Genomic DNA, 23237 nt, shown 5'->3' with positions numbered 1-23237 from the left:
TGTAAGTCAGGTGTGCTTAAGCCGGGGACAGCCTGAAATTGGAGAAAGGTTAAAGTAGTCCTCCCCATATTAACTAAGAATTAGCTGCCAGCGAGGTACTCTAACACAATTGAACCCCACCCGCTCTTCCTTATTTTGACTGACAGCCCTGTCTCTTCAAATCCCTGCTCCGCCTCCTAGTACTCAGGGACCGTCTTCTAATCCATGTCAATTTATTTATTTATTTTACACAGTGCCTTGTGTTTCATTCGTGTCATGTGGCGAGGACAATGTCATCTAAAGTCCTATAAACTTTACACTTGCTAAATGTACCCCATGTATGTATCTAACCATATTAAATCACAACTTGTCTCCAAGTTGAGGATGAGGAGGAGTAGAAGTCCATGGAGGCATGTTGTGATTTCATGTGATCAGATACAAACATGAGGTCCATTTTCCAAGTGAAAAGTTTATAGAACCTAAAATGACATCCCCCCTGGTCACATGACATGAACTGCTGAATAGTAAGGAGTCATAAGGCATGAGGAGCAGTAAATGGGAAGGGCCCGCCAAACGGAACACCTTCTGATGCGAGGTAATATATGTATTCCCATGTATTAGTTCCTCTCCTGTGTCTGCTTTGATTGATCTTTTTTACAATGAGATTTACACAGATAGTACTGTCTCCTTGTCACAGTGAATGTTACAAGCACAGATAGTGCCGTCTCACTCTAAAGACAATGAAAACCATTATCGATGAACATGGGCAACTGTAAAAGAGTGACTAACCTCTTCCAGCAAAATTAGGATTGTCTTACCTACTCTCCCGACCAATGGAATAAACACGCAAAGCACATCTCCCTAAAACCAAACTATGCACTGATGTACTGCGTCATGTAAACAATGTGAGCACAAATATGATAGTCCTGTCTATCAGTATTCTAGAACAAATGAAAGCACAGATAGTGCTGCCTCCCCAGCTCTCTATGTACACGATGGAAGCACAGATAGTACTTTCTTCTCGTCTCTCTGTAAATTAATTAGAAAATGGATATCACAAGTCTATGAAGTGAGGTCTACGGGGGGGGGGGGTGTAGACAACTACAGCAAAGGAAAAGTGAAAAAAATATACAACAAAGTGTTTTTTTTTTTTATCTTTAGCTGGGTTATGAACATTTCAGGTAGGTTTAGGTAGAACCTAAAAGTAGCACAAGGGGATATGCTTAGTCACTCGCACTCCTGATGGAAGCGTGAAGACCCACAGATGCCGCGCTCAGCTTGATCCACACTAGACGTTTCGCTTCAAATATATCTTTGTCCAAAGTGAAGGCTGGTGCGGGATTATAGCCGCAATGCCGGGGGGGATTTTTTTACGCTTTACCAAACACACTGTACCTTGTTTTACTGCATTAATGTCAACAGATCTGAGCATTAGATATTCAGATCTCATTCTCAGGGAGCTCCGCCAAGGACTCGGTGGTAATCGCCTCTTATATTAAAGGGCAGCTAAGCACAGACTTTGTATTCATGACAATCCAATAAATATAGTCCCCTGTTATTCACAATAAACACAGAGGCAACCGACGCCGGGGACCAGATAATCATCCCGGCTTCTTCATCATAAAAAAGATAATTCTCACATGAATACAGCATAACTATTATTTTACACAACACAACGGGAAGGTTGCCCTTTGTCAAATGACAAGATTGGGATTTAAATGCTTTCCCGTCTTCACGAGATTCATCTCACCGAGGCCCCGATACAACAGCACGTAAAACCTAACTAGAGCACTGAACAGACTCTGCATAAAAACCTATAAAAGAAAAAAAAAAAAAAAAAAAAAAAAAAGAGTCTAAAGAAACCCTCCATCAATAATTCACCACTACATATAAGAAACGGCGGAGTTTTTGTTTATTTAGCCATTGCAAACTTCAGTTACGCTTATGTTTGTCAGGCGAGTGTAAAATATAAATTGGGTGCCGCCCATCTATCCAAGAATTTAGCAAAATGGTCACTCATTTTTTAGAAAACATTGCACAAATCAACAGTACAAGTGACTACAAGAAACTTTCTAATCAGAGGAAAGTGCTTCCTTCTCCTCTTGCTTTGCTCTCTTCTTCCTACTCAGCTAAATTCTGCTTTGCTCACAACAAGACAGAAGTTTGAAGGGATTGTCGAAGTATATTAAAAATATACAGGTGACCAGAAGGCAGATGCCGTGCCCCTGTTGGTTTGCAGGAGCAGGCATGCTAGGCCCCAACCTCCACCTGCCTGGCACGCCAACTGGACCCCTGTCGCAGCACTTGATACACATTGAAACTAATGCTGTATCAGGCACTGATCAGAGACAGGAGGGTGTGCCAGCCCGACATAGCACTGAGGGACTGCATTAGGAAAAAGTTTATACAGCTCACCCCCACTGAATCCTTTTTAACATAATCTGACAACCCCTTTAATGTGGCGGCACATTACATAGATGACGTACAAAGAAGGGAGGGGGGAGGAGTGAATCACAGCTCTAAATTCTCCTCCAAGCTTCCGATACAAGAGCTGCTAACAAATGATTACATAATGACCATGTCTACATTGTTGAAAGGTTTGCTACGCTTTAAAACCCTTTAATTGGGGAGTGAGGGGTTTGTTTTCGTTACTCACAGGAATTTGTCTAATTGTTAGTTAACTAAACATTGAAATTCTTTTTATGTCTACCATCAAAATCCATAATGATAAACCAGGGGCACTTACTTATAGGCCCAGGCACAGAGACAAATCTTATATTTGTTATCCATAGCCTCTTTCCTTAAAGAAAAAAAAATCAACTTTTATAATTATGCTAATGAGCCAGTTATAGAGCCTGGATTGTGATGGCAACCCAATCACAACTTTTGTTTTCTTTTATAGAAACAATTTAAAAACCAATTTCCTATAAATATATTTAAAAAGCATTATATTATGGGACCTAAGCATTTTTTTTAAATTGTTTCTATAAAAGAAAAAAAAAAACTTAGGTCTCATAATATAATGCTTTTTAAATATATTTATAGGAAATTGGTTTTTAGTTTTTTCTTCTTATGTTAATCAAACATATTTAAAGATGTGCGACTCAGAGGACGTTTTAATGAAAGGACTAGAACAATATAGTGTAAGTATAATAGGCAGCCTATAAGCTGCTATTTGACCCTGACTCACATTGCAAACTTCCAGCCACTTAGATGCCTTGATTAAAAATGGTCACAGCATCTAAGTGGTTACAAGTGCAAAGTTAGGTGTATAGTGTCCCATGGGAGTGGCTGTTACGGAGCAGTTTCCCACGAGGCCACTCCCATGGGACACTGCTGTGCAGAGAGAAAGTTAGACAAAAGTTTTAGCATTTTATCAGTATTCTAAAAACACTGGACACTGAAGAGCCAAAAAAAAGGCTCCTGATGACAGGTTCCCTTTAAGGATGAGGAGAAATTTACTGATAGAGTGATAATAAAAATGCCTCTCCCAATGATCAAGGCTTTATTAGGCATTTCTAGGTCTAAGAGACTCCAGGGAAATGTAAGTGGTTTTGTTTTCTATGAAGCACTTTTACAAGGTCCAAGGTTTATCTTTTCCTTAAGACAGCAAATATTAGCAAAGGACATAACAGAGGCTAGAGGAATTTTTTAAAAAAAGCAATACTTAAAATGAAAATAAAATTTTAAAAAAAATGGACGTGCAGATTTCCAGTTCAGACATGACAGAAATGCTTTCCCCAAGGCTTAAACAAGACGTCAAGATGGAGCCTAAAGTAGCCGCGAGCTGTGGAAGGTCTCAAGACGTATATGACCTTCACTCTACCCTTGATAGCAGGAAGATATGATTGAAGGCTGCATCTGCCTGTACTGTGCGCTGCAGACCCATCACCTGGAGTCAGGTCTTACAAAAGTGTAAAAGTAGTAAAAAAAAAATAAAATAATAATAATAATAATAATAATAATAATAATAATAATTTGGAAAAGCGACCAGGGAAGTTGCCGTGTACTAATATCAAGTTCATTGTTAGGGTGTTAAACCCATAATGTTCAACCAAAAGAAAAATGACGTATAGATTGATTTTTCACACTTTTACAATATTTTCTGAGATCCACTATGGCCGCCAATGCTCATTGCCATGGTACAGGCCTAAAAACAATCCTATCCTCCTATGTATACTCCTGGGATTAGCCGTCCCCCATTATTGATTTGGAGGGCACGTTTGTCAACTGGTGCTGGTCTTTAATTGATGGTTAAGATAATTTGTGAAATATGTTTAAATGTTTAAAAAATATCACGTATTTGATTAAGAATTAGTTAGAATGGGTGGAATAAGTGATGGTAAAAGTGGCCGTTCCAGAGAACCTGTCACAAGGAATGTCATTATTAGCTGGTGATAGCCTCCAATGGCCTTTGACAGCATTCTGAATCATTTCAATACTTTATAAAAGTTTAATTCACATTTGCTGGCTCCCTGCCAGCAGTGTGTGGCGAGCCCCAGGGAAGAGGGCAGCTGCAACCTGTGTCAGTCTCCTTTCCTGCACACTCATTCCGCTCCCTCCTCCTTCCCACTTCCTGTAATGTGCATTGCAAAGGCAGTGGAGGAAGGGGAATTGTGAGGAGTAGAGGAAGAATGCATGAGGAGACACAGGCAAACACAGGCTGCACCTGCACCCTCCCTCTGGAACTCACCACACTTTGCTGGCAGGGAGCCAAGTAATGTGAAATAAACTTATATAAACTATTGAAATGACCCAGGATGCTGAAAAAGGCATTTTTAATATCAGAATAACAAAAGCTTTAGGAACCTGTCACAAGCTAAAAATGACACTCCTGATGACAGGTTCGCTTTAAAGGGGTTTCCAGGAATCTTGAAACCCCCCCAGAACCTATACAAATCTGACATGCCACTTGCGTAGATGCCTTCTAGAGAGAACTTAGTGATGGCATGAGGAAGCTGTCAACTGTAAGAAGATCTGCAGACAGAAGAGCCGCCGAAAATTGTTGTGATGTAACATTGTAAGCCATAATTCCCCTTTAATAAAATAAATTCTGAATACATCAAGATCCGCTCGATCCGCCAGTGTTTACCCAATGTTGCTGCTCAGAGCTGCACAGGCATTATCTGAAACTACGTGACATGATATTTATGCAAGTCTGGGTCTCAAGAAACAAAATGACCTTTTCCTGCTTATTCCCAGGACCGCACCAGAACATGCTCCGCCACAGTCTAGAGATACTTATCATTTACTCAGGGCTTAAGTTCCTCTACTGCTCAAAGAACTTTCTAGAAGAACATTGTAAGACAAGAGAAAAAGGTTAAAACTTTAGAGTGTAGCAACACATAAATATTAAACTGGTAGCTGCGAATGGTCCGCGGCTCCGGAATTTCACCAGCTTATTTCCAGGTCATTGTGGGACATCGGGGAGCGTCCACTGGAAATCAATTCTAGAAGTTCTGCACATTCTTAAGGGGTTGAGATGCTTATCATTAAAAATATTTTTCGCTTTTGCGGAAATCCCTTGGAGGAAATGCAATCTGGAGGAAATTTAAGAAAACACTATACATAACCCACCCCCCACTGCTGTAATAGTTTGTTACAGCATTTAAGGAAACTTACCATCAAAATCCATCATGATAAACCAGGGACAATTATTCACAGATCCAGGCACCATGACTGTGGTAATCTTCTTATATGTGTTATCCACAGCAGTCTTCCTTCCAAAACTAACTTTTACAATTATGTTAATGAGCCATGAGTGCTATTGGGGGTGTTACCAGAGCCCCAGTAGCCTCTTTGCTCCTCCTACCCTGAGAACTTCGGTGCGCAGCTACGAGGGGCGTGAAGTAGCAACTACATGTAGCCTCATGTCTGGCTACTCCATGCCCTAGTAGCCGCTTTACAAAGTTTACATATTAGGGCAATAACGTTTAGCTATCAAAAAGATAGCGGGTACGTGAGGATTAGCTCTAAAAAGGGCTATCCTCACGTCCCATACATCCACCTACCACCCGTTCTACCTTTATAGGTAGAATCGTGGTGGTAGTTCCCTTTAACATTCAGCTTCTTGAGAACTTTGTACAACCCCTTTAACACTGTTGAAAACTACCAGTCCTATGGGTGGCTTAGCTTCAAATATCACCCTGACAGGTTCCCATTAACTAAAAAGTTCTAACAACCAACCCAATCCTGTAAGCCCCGGGTTTTTCTGGGACAACATGACACAGCGCTGGTCTTCTATCTTTTATTACACCAGGGCGTGCTCTTCTCCGCAGAATAACAATGCCCATAAGATCTCCCCATACCAAGATGAAGCGGTACTAAACCCTGCACAGAAGCCTGTATATTTTCCCTACTAAGTTTATGACTGGATCAATGCGATTCTAAAAAGGAAAACAAAAACACACACACAAAGCGTTTACGAGACGACTGGGAGGACGCACTTTAATTGAGTGCATAGCCAATTAAAGGCGGATAAAAACGGAGAAATCTATCAGTTCCAGGAGAATGAAAAGAGAAGGTTCTCATCAAGACGGGAAAAATATTTTCTGCCGATACAACTGCGCTGCGCACCCCGACTGCAATAACTGTTCACCTCCAAGACAACACCGATATCAGGTAATACATGTGTTAATGCAAATCTACCAAGCAGGACTATGGCTCAGATAGCAGGGTATCTCCATAGGTTCTCCCCACGGGTCTGTGCCCTGCCAACTAAAAACCTGCACCAATGCCTTTTAAGTAAAAGCGAGGTCATTGTATATATAGTGCAAGGTGCCATTCTCAAATAGTTGGCTAAAAAAGGTTTTACTGCATTTTTATAGGAAACCTACCATCACGGACCTACCTATTAAGGTAGATCGGGTGGTAGGAGCCTCTATTGTCCCCTGTATGTTTTTATAACTTATTTCCCTAACATACTAATTCCCTAAAGAGGCTACTGGGGCGTGGAGTGAATGGAGTAGAACGGTCATGCGCGGCCGTCTGCTCCATTAATCTCAGGGAGCGATGGGGGGTCCAATGGAGTTACCTGAGCCCCATCAGACCCCTCGTTCTTGTGATCTGTGGGGGTCTCATCACTGATACCCCCACTGATCAGCAATTTAGGACCTATCCTCTGGATAGAGCCCAACTTGTTTCGTGGTACAACCCCTTTTAAGGAAGTCCAGGAAACACGTGACTGCTACATTTTCCAATACTGACTGTGCATTGGCTGTCCTGGGCTTGCTGTATTATAGTGATCTGTGATGCCTTGGGTTCCAGTCTGAATACAGCTTTACCATCCATAATAACATTAATTCAATTCAGTTCCCCAATTATAGAGTGGGTCTGGAACCATACCTTAGTCTCTAAAAAGTTCACCATCCATGGCCTGATGCCTAAACTACAATTAAACCAACTTATTTATCCCAAAGTGCCAGAACACCTAGAACTTGTTGCCAAGTGCTCGGCCACATCTTGAAATTGTATTGGCGCCGAAAGAAAGAGAATTTTGGATTATCACTGTAGATTCTCGAGGGTCCCCTTGAAAAGAAATTACGGACCCAGAGAATGAGCTCCAATGCACATCTTGAGCTGCCCAAGTATTTGGTCAGGGGCAACACAGAGAGAGCTCAGAGTGCCATCTCTTGCACTTGTGCCATAGGTTCCCTACCACTGCCTTAGACCAGGATTCCCAGAACACCGAGTGGATGATTTTTTTGGTGGTAGTAGCCATAAAAGTTGCCAACTTTTGCAGTCTGCCTACATCTCAATGCCATAAAAAAACATTAAAGAAGAATGAAACATTGGAAGCAACCTGTGCCCCGGGATCGAATTTAAGTGCCGAACCTTAACCAATGGATTCATAATGAAAGGTCCTCCTAAAGGACAATGCAAAACTACAAAACACTTAAGGTATGGTTGTTCACGTAATACATAATAATATGTTCATGCAGATAATACTCACCACCACTTCTTTTTTGTCTTCATTAATACCAAAAATATCTCTTCGCTTAACGGTAAAAATCTCCTCGTCTCTACCCTCGTCTTCATCGTCATCATCTCCATCTAGGAGCTGGAACCCGGATGGTTTGTTATTCGTCTGGAGCTTCTCCTCCTCAGAATCTTCCTCCTCCTCCTCCTCCTCCTCATCTCCACTTGACTGTTCATCACTCTTTATATTCCTTTTATCCATCTTACTCAGATTCTTCCCTGAAAGTTGAGCTTTGAAGTTCTCAATCTCTTCATCGCTGGCGTTGCCGGGCTCCAGGACTTCCGTTGGTTTATTTTCAGAAGCCTTCACATTCTGAAGGAATCGCACCCGTGGGGGAACCGCAAGACCCAAAGACCTGCACCAAAAGCAAAAACTTAATGTAGGGGGTGATACAAATACTGAAATATCTATAGGAAGATTCAGCAACTTCAATGTTAAGAACAAAAAATATAACAGCCAGTTAAAGGGAATGTGGGTGGTTGAAAATCATGGCCGCTTTATAGAAAAAAAGACTCCTATACTGACCATGGTTTGGGCCGGTATTGCTACTTAGCTGTTTAGTGATGACTGGAGCTTAGTTGTAATACCACGCACTACCCATGGTCAGAAGAGGAGCCGTTTTCATAAAACGTGGCCATGTTTTCAAACCCTTTAAAGGGAGTTTATTAACTGAACATTTAGACGCCTCCCAAAAATAAGCACTTGATCATTTCCAACGGTACAATGTATCTTTAGAAAGAGCGTCCAGACAAGGATGAAGAAGTAGGGACCCTATTTCTTAACTGCATTCTACTTAAAGGGAATACGGCCAGTGTTAGGTATTAGCTCTCAAGAAATGAGCGTGTGTTAGTAGCAGCAGGACTGTGATAAATGCATTCATATTCCAGGGTTGTAGCATTTCCAAGTGCATTGAGGCACATCCTCACACTGCTGTGCCCTTCGTTGTTTCAACCCGTGTCCTTGAGCTCTGATTACAGGCCTAGCAGGTTGCTGATTGAATACAATAGCAATCAATCAGCCAGAGGGGAAGGGCTAAAGAGTAGCTCAATGCAGAGAGCTAAGAGATCAGCAGTGTGAGAACATGCCACTTGAAGAAGCTACAATCCTGGTATACAACACAAGCTTTACAGCTACTACACAAGGTAAGATTACCCAACTCTCCAGTGCCACTACCAAAGCACATACTGAAATTTTGCAGGTTAAAAAATGAGCTTACAAAAATGGCTTATACAGGAGTTTTAGCATATTTTTTTAGCTTTATTTGTGGTAAAATTCCAGGCTACCCTGTATGACCTCATACTAAAGTCTCCATCTAATTGACCAACTCCACCCATGCATTTCTGTGCCTGTATATCTTAGCTTCCTGCGTTTAGGGTGCATCTTTATATTTTGTCCCTATTTGAAAAATTGGACTATTAATTGGATTTGATACAGTTTTTTGTTTTATTATATTTCCAATTAATGTTATTCACCTTTTTTTTATTTTAACTCAGCTTAAATTCTGTTCATCTTATACTCAAGAACATTTACGGTAAGTAATTACTAAAAGAGGAGTCAGGGCAGGTACCAGGTTGTCCTTAATATTGTAATGAAAATGAATGAAGACCATGCCCGATATGTGATCCCATCCAATCCCTCGAGGACCTCTCTTAAAAATATAATAATCACATGAAGACTTCTAGCACTACATTTCCTAACTATAAGTACAGCTTTGATAAATAGAAGGAGACATAAAGCTGGCAACACATAGTGTCACAGTGTGCCTGCTGGAGGGCATCCCCCTGGTGCAGAGAGGTTACCCCCCTCTCACTGCGTAATTAAAGAATAAATTGTTCTCATCAAAAAGTTACATTTCGTCTCCCTAGCCAGATGGCCTCTGCGTGCCACTCACTCCCGTGTAACATCCAGGCCACAGAACATCCCGATGAGTCACACGGCAGAGCACAGAAGGAATATTTAATCTCCTACAGCGCTGCTAGTGTATCCAAAAAAGAAAGAAAGAAAAACCTCTAATAGGATTAAAGAGGGTCCTTTTACGTGAACAAAACTATTGGAAAAGGAACACAGCAACAAAAATACCAAATGTATTCCAAAAACAGCGCCACCTCTGTCTGTGGGTCATGTCTAGTATTACAGCTCAGCTTTATTACAGTAAATGGAACCAAGTTGTGGTACCACACATGACCTATGGGCAGATGTGGCACTGTTCATAGAGCCAAATCTTTCTAATCCTGGACAAAATTGTCACACCGTTTACCCTCGTCTCGGATAAAGTGAGAACTTAAAGCAGACTCCTCATACCCCCTGTTTAAGTCAAACCAACAGTCATAAAAGCTAAAATTTAAGATCATCTTTTCGATTTCTACTGAAAACTTCCAGGAAAAAAGCTGAAAAGTGCACATATTAGGAATAGATACTAGAATATGATTACTTACTGAGCGTATTCTACAAGTGGGATCTTGAAGACGTCAAACACCTCCTTGTTCTTCATTAGGTAGACGGATCGCAAATAGGAAACAAAGCACTAACAAAATTTTAAAAAAAAAATAAAAAAAAAAAAAAAGGTAAAAATTGATTGTTAAAAAAATAAATAAAAAATAAAAAAAGTGCACCAATCAGGTAAGAAAAATGTGGGTTATTAAGTGAAGATGGGGTAGTGACCGGTAATTTCAAAATGGACTAACCCTTTAATTATGACCAGTGCCACACCCCTAGTTTAAAGGACATCTACCACCAGGATGAAGGATTGTAAACCAAGCACACTGACATACTGGTGTGTGCCCCCTCTGGCAGGATCTGCTCTTCTAAACTTTCTATGCCCAAGAAAAAAAAAAGCCGTTGAAAATTATGTAAATGAGCCTGAGGAGGAGCTCCAGGCTCCAAATATGTCCATGAGGCTCATTTAAATAATTTTGAAAGAAACCGCCCTATTTTTTTAAAACCCAGGGCACAAGAAGCTAAAATAAGAGCGGATCCTACCAGAGAGGGCAAGCACCAGTATGTCAGTGTGCTTGGTTTACAATCCTTCATCCTGGTGGTTGATGTCCTGTAAGTGTCCAGGCCTCAGTTTGGATATCATTACTGGCCTGTTATAAATGGCCTATGCACATGCTTCACAGGAATCACAGCATTCTTATTTTTTTTATACATTTTTAGTTGACCCGTAAAATTCAATCTTAGGATAGATTAGTAGTCAAGCGCTAGGGATGGGGCATCCAGCCACCTCACAATTAGAGATGAGTGGACCCAATGTCAGGTTCGGCAAATCCTGTAATATGCTTGGATCATCCAGAACGTCAGGTCTGTTCGTCGGTCCATGAATCAGACAGTGTAGTGGACAGGATTTCACAGACTAACCACAATCTACAGCAAGTCTGAGAACAATTCAGCTTAAATGAGCGTTTCTAACCACTTAGTGGAACACTAATAAGAGATGCATTTTGAGTCATGGACAGAAACCGAACTAGGGAACAGTTTAATAAAATTATATTATGGAAATAATATTTTAACTATAGATGCAATGAAAAAAATTGCTGAAATACTCAAATTTTACAATTTTTTTTACAGTTAAATCTCTCCACTTACCCTCTGCGCTCGCTCTTTCATCTCTTGCTCCTGGGCCAAAAATGACTCTAGTTGCCCTCGAACATCTTGAAGCTTACTGGGGTTAATCCTAAGGGTGGGGAAAGATGATGAACAAAGAAATACTTTAATAAATAGGACTCGTAGCCGGCATCAATAATGCTGCGATTCAGCTGTTCAATTTAATTTCCTTTTAATTTGTTTTTCAATTAGTATCTATTAATGTAATCAGCTTTTAGCTTATTACAGGGTTTTAATTTTAATAATTGAAGGAAAAAAATTAGGCTTTAATAATGATGAATTTTCAGGCAATCATTATGGAAAATTACCATTTTAATCTGTTACTGAGTAGGTGAAATAATGTAGTGATTTTCAACCACTGTGCCGTGGCACACTAGTGTGCCGCGACACATGGTCAGGTGTGCCGCGGGGAAAGTTCCACAAACTATGGTGCCCCCTGTGTTTTGAGTGTATGACTGTTTGAGTGTCATTTTGTGCTATTTTGGTTGGTGGTGTGCCCCAGGATTTTCTAAGTATAAAAAGTGTGCTGCGGCTCAAAAAAGTTTGAAAATCACTGAAATAATGAATGATGGGGACCATAACCCGGATCCTAATATTGTCGTCCTACACAATCTATATGAAGAGATTGTAATTTTAAAATATTTCCATTATTATGATAGGCGTTTCAGATAACTACAGATAGACCAGGGTTGTTCCACAATCGTTTCCATAATTTTGCCTCAAAAAGCCCCTATCACAGCTCATGGATGTATAGGGCCTTGAATAGTCACCAACTTTGAGACAGTTTGTGCTTGATTTTTTTTATTAAGGGGGGGGGGGTAGATGTTGACTGGTTCTTCTGCTCAATCAAAGGCAAAATGAAGTGAAACTCCAATTTCATAATGATTTTTACAAAATTGATGTATGCAATTACCTGCTGTGTAGATAGTGTCCAAAGAGAAGAGGCTGGGGAGGGTTGCCTCAGAGGAGTCTATGATACAGCTTTACGTACAGAGAGACACAGAGAAAGTTCTGCAGAATCACAGGGAGATGAAGGGACTGATGGGAAACAGGTGAGCCCTTATACTCCACTATTTGCCAGAGACTTCTGCCTGGACAGATCTGCACAGAAACAGCTCTCCTGCTAGCTACACACAAGGAAACATCATTTGACCTCGCCATCCCTCCAGAGGAGTTACGCTTTGACTACTCCCTAGGCTAATTCTTTTTCTAATTCTACAGTGGTGTTGACATAGGAGGCAATTTGTACTGTAGGAACACAGTTAAGGAATCTTCTCCTGCTCACACCTATGACTGGCTCACTATCATTTACAGAGATGCAGCTATACATGTGATCACAATATGGATCTAAAAAAACAATGGGGAAGTCACACTGCAGTGAACATTAGTGTTGTGCTGCAATGCCTTGTGGGAAGTGAGGGAAAAGGAAGTATGGCTCTGAATAAGACTCCCTTACCTATAAGAACAGAATGAACTGCAGCCTGCAGCACCAGGAGGAGGAATGAATAATACGGAAAAAGAAATGTTCCAGGGTAAGAAATGGTGAATAAGCAGGGGAATGAAAAATTATTTTAGAATTCCAATAAAAACTTTATAACCTATAATAAGTATCTTCGCTTTTAATACATTTTAAGCAGTTTAGTGTGTGAAAAACGCCCTTTCTGGTGAGTATATACGAAATCCAAAGAAGAAACGAGGGACCGTTTCTTCTTTGGAGTTGTATACACTCACTGGACATTTGTTGGAGTGCCACACCAATCCTTATCTATAGCCTTTGCATGTGGTTCCCATGTTGTCGTTATCCCTGGTATTACGTCAGAGGACGCAGATGCCTGCTTCTTCTCTTCCAGTTATACACTTTTTCTGGTCATTATGTGACTTATAACTTTCATTTCCTAGCAGCTCTTAGCCCTGCAGTCTGAATGTTTTTTTCAATCATCCTGGAGCTAGCCTAGCCCCCTCCCCTCTCCATAGACTTCTATGTCATCTAACCCTACAATGAGGAATTCAGTAGACATTTCAGGGAGATTTTAAAGTCTTTATCATGAGGTAATAAAAATGGAGTATGATAAGAGGCAAGGTAATTGGAGAAAGAAGCATTTTCCTCTTAGGAGACAACACAATTTGTATTATATTATATATTATATTGACCGATTTATGGCTTTTTGTTGCCGAAAAGTTAGTGTCAGCTTATAAACAACCTTAATTATAGTAAAAACATTCCTAAGTGTTAGGCTTTTCTCCCTTAAGTTGTCAAAATTCAATAGAACTTGTGTTTGGATGCTAAGGGCAACAAAGACAGTCTCAGAAATCGGTCTTTTATTGTGGAGGAGCAGGTCTGTACCAGGCAGTGTAAATCTGCTGACGGGTTCCCCTTTAAGCATAAAAATGAAGCTTCTCATTGATCTCAGCAGAGAGGAGTACATACTTGATTTTGTTAATGGGTACTTTTTTCTCCTGCAGCTGTTGTAACATCCCTTTCTCTTCAGATGGCAGCAGCACCAGCAAAGCTTCCCCTCCTTCCTTGTACCTGAGAACAAAAAACACAGTGAGGACACTTCGTAACAAGAGAAGAAGACAAAACACATTAAACGGAGTCATGCTGCGAGAGAGCCTGCACATGTAACCTCAAAATGATTCTGTATTCATAAGAGCTGTGCTGACATCTCAGGAAATATGAGTATTACCCATCAGATATCAATGTTACAGCTTATTTTATATAGTTAGAGACACTCTATTATTCTTATTGGAAACGCATGAATGAATATACCATCTCATAAGGATAATATGTACCTCTTTATTATCTAACGTCGGCAGTTCCGACTAAGTTGCATGTCCCACTAAGTTCACAATATCTCTTTCAAATTTCCCAGAGGGATAAGAGAGGAACCAAATGAAAAAAAAAAAAAAAAAAAAAGGGGTTACAGAATTTGATATTCTCAAAAAAAATCGGAATGAATCAAATATTCTCATTGAATACTTGTACAAATGTACAAACATGAATATGCCGACAACAAAATCACAAAAAAAAAAAATATCAAATGGAAATCAAATTTATTAACCAATGGAGGCCTGGATTTGGAGTCACCCACAAAATTAAAGTGGAAAAAAACACTACAGGCTTATCCAACTTTGATGTAGTCTCTGTAAAACACGACAAAATGAGGCTCAGCGTTGTGTGTTTTCTCTTGTGCCTGTATGACCTCCCTACAATGCCTCAGCATGCTCCTGATGAGGCTCAGTATTGTGTGCGGCCTCCACGTGCCTGTATGATCTACCTACAACCCTCGGCATGCTCCTGATGAGGCTTAGTATTATTTGTTGCCTCCACGTGCCTGTATGATCTACCTACAACCCTCGGCATGCTCCTGATGAGGCTTAGTATTATTTGTGGCCTCCACGTGCCTGTACGCTCCTACTGAGGCTCAGTATACAGTGTGGCCTATAGTGCCTCTATGACCTCCCTACCATGCCTCAGCATGTTCCTGATGAGGTTGCGGTTGATATCCTGAGAGATCTTCTCCCAGACCTGGACAAAAACATCCAACTCCCGGACAGTCTGTGGTGCAACGTGACGTTAGTGGATTGAGCAAGACATTATATCCTAGATGTGCTTCATCGGATTCATGTCTTGGGAAGGAGTGTCTTGCAGGAACTGCTGACACACTCCAGCCACATGAGGTCTAGCATTGTCCCACATTAGGAAGAACCCAGGGCCAACCGCAGCAACATATGGTCTCACAAGGGGTCTGAGGATACCTAGTCCCCGATACCTAATGGCAGTCAGGCTATATCTGGCGTACACATGGGGAGCTGTGCGACCCTCCAAGAAATACCACCCCACATTATTACTTACTCACTGACAAACAGGTCATGATGAAGGATGTTGCAGGCATCAGATGGCTCTCCAACATGTCTACAGCCTCTGGCACGTCACATGTGCTCATTTGCCAATTCTGTGTACTCTGGCATATGCCAAGCATCCTGCATGGTGTTGGGCTGTGAGCACAACCCCCATCTGTGGATGTTGGGCCCTTAAACCATCCTCACAGAGTCCATCTATAACTGTTGGTGCAGACACATGCACATTTGTGGAGGTCCCTTTCCAGGGTTCTGGCAGTGCTGCTACTGTTCCTCCTTACACAAAGGCGGTGGTAGCGGTCCTGCTAATGGGGTGCTGCCCTCCTAAAGCACCCTCTAAGTCTCCTGGTGTACTGGCCTGTCTCCTGGTAGTGCCTCCAGCCTCTAGGCCGTGTAAAGGGGGACCTATAACTCCTGAATTTTAGGTGCTGATGCAAGATAGTGATCCACTTTAAAAGAACAGAGTAGGTGGTGTAGTGAGGAAATGTGAGAAGGGAGGGCTCAGGAGTAGATGTCACTTCCTGTTCTCCATCTCTCTCTCTTCCTAGAAGAACAGAACCACTTGTGTGGGTTGTACAGTCCGTCTCATACAACCACAAGTGTAAAAGCACCCCCATCATTCAAACTTGACCAAAACATCAACGAGAAAGCATAGATACTGAGAAGTAGTCTGTGGTCCCCACCTGCAGAACCACTCCTTTATTGAGTGCGTCTTGCTAATTGCTTATGAAATGCATTGTCAATTGGAGTTATATTGTGTTGTGCAGTATTTGGTCTCTGGGGTGGCATTTATTGCTGTAATGTGATAATTATAATTCTGGGTGGCATTTTGTGCTGTACTGTGGTTGTTGGTGCATTTTGTTGGTTACCGATGTGGCCCTTTACATTTAAGCAGTATGGCCATATGGCATGTAGACAAATATTGCTCACCCCTGGCCTAAATCCAAATTTGTTTGTGTGGCTGGAGTCAGTCCATTTTATCAAGTTTCCAACTCCATCAAAATTCTCCCCCAGCAGCTAGGTCTCTACTCATCAGCACAAAGAGGATGGAAATGAAGATTACACTAGACTACAGATTCCTACAATGTCTGCTGATAGGCCAGACAAGATGTAAGATATATATTACACAGAATGCACATCATTTACAGATGACATTCAGATTTCCCTTTCCTCTTTAGCGATGGTGGATTGATCTTTATAACTATCCTCTGCGGTCATTATTGACATTTACATAAAAAGAACATTACAGCAAATGTAAAATCAGCGGATACAGGCCAACACATTCGCTATTGACAGACTTAATTTTTATTGTGAGGGAGCATGGAGGTTACAATGGAGCGATGAACGAAGAAAAGAATCATAGAGATCATAAACATTTAGAAACCAGTTCTATTTTTTTTAGCATTGTATCAAAGCCTTAAACCGAAACTGGCACCAGGAATGTTGTTTTTAGCAGGTGACAGGTTCCAATAGCCGATGCTATGCAGATTTTTAAAAAAATCCTTTGTCAGTATTCTGAATACTGCCACTACTTTATAAAACTTTATTTCACATTACCAGGCTCCCTGAAGTAGACTGTATGCCTGTATCTCAGTTTTCTCATGCATTCTTCCTCTCCTCCATACCATCGCTCAATGCACATGATGGGAAGAAAGGAGGGGTGGAAGCAGGATGAGTGTGAAGGAGAGAGAGGATTGAGACAAAGGCACACAGGCTGCTGCAGCTGCCCCCAAACCCAGACTCGCCACATGCTGCTGGCAGGGAATCAGGTAATGTGAATTAAACTTTTATAAAGTATCGGCAGTATTCAGAATGCTGACAAAGGCTTTTTTTTAAAAAATCAGCATTGAATAGGCTACTGGGACCTGTCAACAGCTTAAAATTATATTTCAGGTTCACTTTAAAGAGAAGCCGTCACCACATTCAACTACCAGCCTTCTCAGGTAGGAGAGGAAATGTCCCTTCTAAAATTCCCTCCCTTATGTTAAACCTATATCAGTTTACCTATAAAAATATCCTCCAAAGTCATGTGAAAAAAAGCTGGATAGAGTCACTATTTTGTGACTGATGAATCACTTTTAGAGGAGAGCTTCAATTTAGACACCCATAAATTGGGCTCAATAACATCTAAAACCATGGTTCAGGTGCCATTGTTAAGATAAGATTGTTATTTGAAAACACATGATAGCGTGTGCTATAAACCAGAGACAACCAGAGATTTTTCAAATCTGCCCTGTGTCACGATATGCAGTTATAACTTTGGAACGCCTTATCTTTTGGAGTTTAATTTTCAGACTGTTTTTACATGACATTTTGTACTTCACGTTAATGCTATATTTTAGCTGACATTTTTTCACTTATTTACAAAAAAAAAGGAAATTCGGTGAAAACAAATAATTTAGTAACAAGTAATTTTCAGATTTCTAAATGTTATGCTAATCATTCAATAATTCCAATTTATTAGACCCCCCCCCCCAAATTGACCCATTTTTAAGACTGCACCCCTAACACAGTCCTGACACAAAACAGCATTTGGTAAGCTTATTAACCCTTTAAGCATCACACAAAAATTAAAGCAACATGGGGGTTCGAGTTGAAATTTTTTTTATTTTGACCATAAAATGTCAAAATTGCTTCCGGGCTAGTGGCAATGTATATCAATAACAGGAGACAGGTGACAATGTACAAACTAATACAGGTCCATTCAGGGATAGTAGCTAGCACCATGATGTTTTCGCATAATACCACGGCGCCTCATTAGGGCGCTAAACCATCATGGCGCAAGTTCCTAATAGGTACTATCCCTGGTACTATGGACCTTCTATATCTGGCCACCTGTATTAGATTGACATACAGCTGGTCTCCTGTACAGATCCCACATGCTCTTCTTCTGAGCCCCTGCGATCAGCTGACCATGACGTTCCCCATCGTCACTGTGCGTTAAGGGGTTAAAGATATACTTGGGAATGTGAGCTGGATTTCCCATCTATACTTTTAACCCAGTTCTATTGTTCTAAAAACAACAATTATGGATTGCCTTTTGAAAGATGAGATAATCTTCTTTAAATTGACACCAAAAATGACTCTAGTAGCTATAGAGCCCAAGACAGGAGCTTCTTCCCTCCTCAGGCCCCTAAAAGTGACTCTTTGCAATTAATTTGAATTTGGAGATTTTTATATAGGGAAATAAAAGAAGGAATTCCAGAGAGGATATTTGATACCCTACTTGAGGGGGGCTAGTACTTCAGTGGTATAGAAGCATAAAGCTCACCGACCACATCTCCGAGTGGTGGGGATCACACACATTGCCAATTAAACTTAAAGTTATTTTTTCTGCTCATCGAACAATCATCAAAATTGAAGAATAAGAATTTTAAAAAAAAAGTTAAAAATATTCTATATCAGCAGAAAAGTTTTACTCCACCGAGCGGGATCATGTGTATGACCAAGCTTTCCTTATCTTTCCCGTTCCCCAGAAGTGACAACCTGATCCCAAGCTCTGCTTAATGAGGAACTTGACCACGGCCGCCGTGTGTAGATGAATGACAGGCTCCCTGCAAGTATCCCCAAGTATCATTTACTTGTCTCCGTGTGACAAGACACAACATGCTAAGCCCGGAGGCAAGAAGAAGCGATAGAGGATAAATCACACAGAATGAAGCCGGAGAGCGGTGACAAGTAACATGCACCAACACGGAGCTCCCATCATCTCATTATAAAAAGTTACAGAATAAGACGGTCCATTTAAATCCTCTGTGCAGGGTTTACAGAGCTTTATGTGGGGCAGTTATGACCCTGCCACTACATTAAAGGGATTGTCCAGACCTTGAAAAACATAGCTACTTTCTAAAAACAGCTCCACCCTTGACCATGGTTTGTGCCAATGTTGCTGCTCGGCTCTATAGAGAGGAGTAGAGCTTTGTTGCATTACCACACACTTCCTGTGGTCAGGAGAGGAGTCGTTTTGGGAAGAATGCCTCCGGACAACCCCTTTAATTTTCCAAGTACTACATTGAGCAGACCCAGAGACAGCAGGGTGCATGCTCAGCCTGTCACTCCATTCATTAAGGGCAACCGGACCCGGTTCTAGGTAGGACTTTCAGAATTTGGACCACCAATAATGTGCATGTTGTGCCCGATTTTTTAAATACATTATATGGGTTTTTGGGACAACCCTTTTAAAGATGTGTAAAGCTGGACATTCACATCGAAAACAGGAACATACCGATATTAATGACATTGATCATCAGTATAACGTATATGGAGCACCCAACAGTGTATGGATAAATCAAGAGGAATGGCACAAAGCCAAGCATGCAAGTGTATTATGAATGGGTCAAGAGGAATGGCACAAAGCCAAGCATGCAAGTGTATTATGAATGGGTCAAGAGGAATGGCACAAAGCCAAGCCTGCAAGTGTATTATGAATGGGTCAAGAGGAATGGCACAAAGCCAAGCCTGCAAGTGTATTATGAATGGGTCAAGAGGAGTGGCACAAAGCCAAGCCTGCAAGTGTATTATGAATGGGTCAAGAGGAATGGCACAAAGCCAAGCATGCAAGTGTACGGATGGGTCAAGAGGAATGGCACAAAGCCAAGCCTGCAAGTGTATGGATTGGTCAAGGGAAAATGTTACAAAGCCAGGAATGCAAGTGTATGGATGGGTCAGGTGTAATGTATAGCCATTTCTCTCATGTGTATGACTAGCCTCAGAATGATAGTCATAGCCTTTTGTCTAAATAAAACGCTGAACAACTTTGCATAAGCTTCTTTTTACTAACCAATTACAAATCCCATGCTCTGGTCTGAATGGTTGTATCATATTATACAATGGAAGGACCTTGCACTACAATGGTAACAGTCAGATCCGCAGATATTACTGTGTGATGACGCCAGCACTTTACAACCAGAAACCTGCACACAACTGCAATGAGATGACAAGAACCGTCCTATAAGTTTAGCTCTTACTGCCCCCTAGCGACATGACGGCTGAGATGATAGACACCTGATCTGTAATAACAGCACATCGAGTAAACCCAGATCCTCTACTCATCATGTATAAATAATATGCACTGGAGCAAAATATAAAAGTATATACAGGTAGTCCCCTACTTAAGAACACCTGACTTACATACAACCCCTAGTTACAAACGGACCTCTGGATTTTGGTAATTTACTGTACTTTAGTCCTAGGCTACAATGATCAGCTATAACAGTTATCACAGGTGTCTGTAATTAAGCTTCATTGTTAATCCCGGTTCTTATGAGAATCTAACGTTTTTAAAATCCAATTGTCACAGAGACCAAAAAAATTTACAATAATTTTACAATAATAAAGTATACGGTTCCAACTTACATACAAATTCAACTTAAGAACAAACCTGCAGAACCTACCTTGTACGTAACCCGGGGACTGCCTTGTATAGATATATACACCCACCACTGTGTTACTATACAACGATGCAGAATTGCTGCTCAGGACTACAGGAAAGCTTGGTACAACACACCTTGCTTATTCAGAGCCATAGTTCTGGTGACATAACATAGTCACAGGTGATGGTCCAATGATATTACCCAGGGCCGCCATCAGGGGGGGGGGTTTACTGTGACTCTCGTCAGGGGCCCCACCATTTATATAAAGATATCTACAGGCAGTCCCCGGGTTACGTACAAGATAGGGTCCGGAGGTTTGTTCTTAAGTTGAATTTGTATGTAAGTCGAAACTGTATATTTTATAATTGTAGATCCAAACAAAAAAAAATTTGGCCCCAGTGACAATTGGAGTTTAAACATTTTTTGCTGTAATGGGACCAAGGATTATCAATAAAGCTTTATTACAGACACCTTACAGCTGATCATTACAGTCTGGGACTATAGTAAAGCATCCAGAGAGCTTCACCAGAGGTCAGAGGGGTCTGTCTGTAACTATGGGTCGTCTGTAAGTCGGGTGTCCTTAATTAGGGGACCGCCTGTATATCCATGATTGGGACATGGTGTAGTCGTATAATATTGGAAAATAATATGCTAAATTTTTCCAGTCAGAGGCCCTTAAATTCCTAGTGGCGGCCCTGCGTAACCTCAATCGGTAATCTCCTTCGATATTCTGGACACCGGGTAGTATGTTCTTATCTGAGATTTCGTTCAGGTACTTTTACAACCTGGAAGAACAAAAACCAAGCTCTTACCACCAGGATTTATAGTTTTTTGCTGGTTGTCTGATACTTAGTGTAGGTCATAAATATCAGAACAATATGGGTACAACTCGCTGCGTCCCCATCAATTGGAGGACTGGAGGGGCAGAGCATCTGACTGCCTACCAGACACAACACCCAACATTTTCAAGTGGTTATCCCTGGTACTACAGCTCTACTTAACTATGTCTCCATGAGGAGCTACCAGGCATAATCAAAAACTGTAAGGCCCAACTGCAAGAGATACTGTGAATCAGTCTCCACTTATCAAATATTGAGAATATAACATGTCATTTTAGAGAGTTACTCGGGTTACTTCTACTCTAGTATAATAATAATAATAATAATAATAATAATCCTTTATTATCCCAAACGGGAACTTAAAGTGTCACCTCCGCAGTACATCAAATTGACAAGACATCACATATATACTCACATAAAAGAACACATATACCATAAAACAGAGTAAAAACACCAATACACATAGATATAAATTTCACCCGATATTCAATAAATAATTACTTAAATAGATTATAAAAGTAATAAAATGGTACCCATTTTTCCAATAGTCTCACTTCCTATAACATTCTTATTTTACCCCTAATTGCGGTATTTGATAGCTCGAGAGCGGCCGGTATAAACGTCTTTTTAAATCTGTCCGACCTGCAGCGCAAGAGAATAAAACGGGAGCTAAAACCACTACGCCATGCATTGGGTGGTCACTATTATTTCTAATTTTTGCCAATTTCCTTATTATCCCGCACTGTACAAGTTCCTCCCATCTATCAAATTGCAAACCCACTATCGAGGAGGCTTTCTTAATTATTTTATCCATCTTTTGACAATCCCTACTAGAGATACAGTTGCCCCAAGCCACTAGGGCAAATGCAAATGCGCTCACCATAACCGTATTATAGAAACCGACCATCATAGTCCTTGGGATGTCAAATGCCCTTAGCCTACGTAAAAAGAATAGATTACTATTAGCACGTCTAGGGACCTTATCTAGAAACCAGTATATGCTGTACAGTAATAAAAACAAAACACTACAGAAAAATATCAGCACAATTGCCCCATTTGCCCAAGACTATACCCATTATATATCAAAACAACCAACACAAAATAATGAATTCATTAATAATGTTCATTTAGAGTTAACTTGAAAACAAACAAAAGAATATGCACTATAAAAATTACAAAATAAATAAAATGGGGGGGGGGGGGGGGGGGGGACTTTAAACCGTAATTAAAGTTTAACAAGCATTTAAAAAATGCTGCAAAAATTTTTTAAGGTAGCACACAAAAAGAGAAGTTATGGCCCTTAAACTGCCAGGAACGAATATTCGCTAAAAATGACCCGCTTATTAAAGCCTTTTTAGGCCGCATCACTGCGCCGTTAAAGAACAGAACAGCAAAAACTGAACAGGACATTCAGCCACCAATGACCTTCGGTCACAAAAAGGTTTAAAAAAAAAATCCTCGGCTTCCCTGGACATTCACCATTAAATGAATTTATGAGACCTGATTCCCTGTGACCAGTCCCTTGCCAGCCCTGTTAGAGGGGCAATGTTTCTTCAAAATGCAATTCTACGAGCTCCAAAGTAAAAAACATCCGCAGTACACGAA

General features: G+C 40.8%; 1 protein-coding gene across 1 annotated transcript in view; it reads right to left on the bottom strand.

The window, feature by feature from the left end:
* DDX10 (DEAD-box helicase 10) overlaps positions 1-23237 on the bottom strand; it is a 123339-nt gene that overhangs the window by 82696 nt on the left and 17406 nt on the right. Inside the window, exons 10-13 of the mRNA XM_072134247.1 lie at positions 13989-14090; positions 11543-11630; positions 10393-10481; positions 7931-8312 (exon numbers count right to left, since the gene is read on the bottom strand). Coding sequence (XP_071990348.1) covers positions 7931-8312; positions 10393-10481; positions 11543-11630; positions 13989-14090 — 661 coding nt within the window. The remainder of the gene's footprint in view (positions 1-7930; positions 8313-10392; positions 10482-11542; positions 11631-13988; positions 14091-23237) is intronic.

The sequence above is a fragment of the Engystomops pustulosus genome, chromosome 2, assembly GCF_040894005.1.
Source record: "Engystomops pustulosus chromosome 2, aEngPut4.maternal, whole genome shotgun sequence".
Lineage (NCBI taxonomy): Eukaryota > Metazoa > Chordata > Amphibia > Anura > Leptodactylidae > Engystomops > Engystomops pustulosus.
The sequence above is the reverse complement of the archived record's forward strand: the minus strand, read 5'-3'. Positions and strand labels throughout refer to the sequence as shown.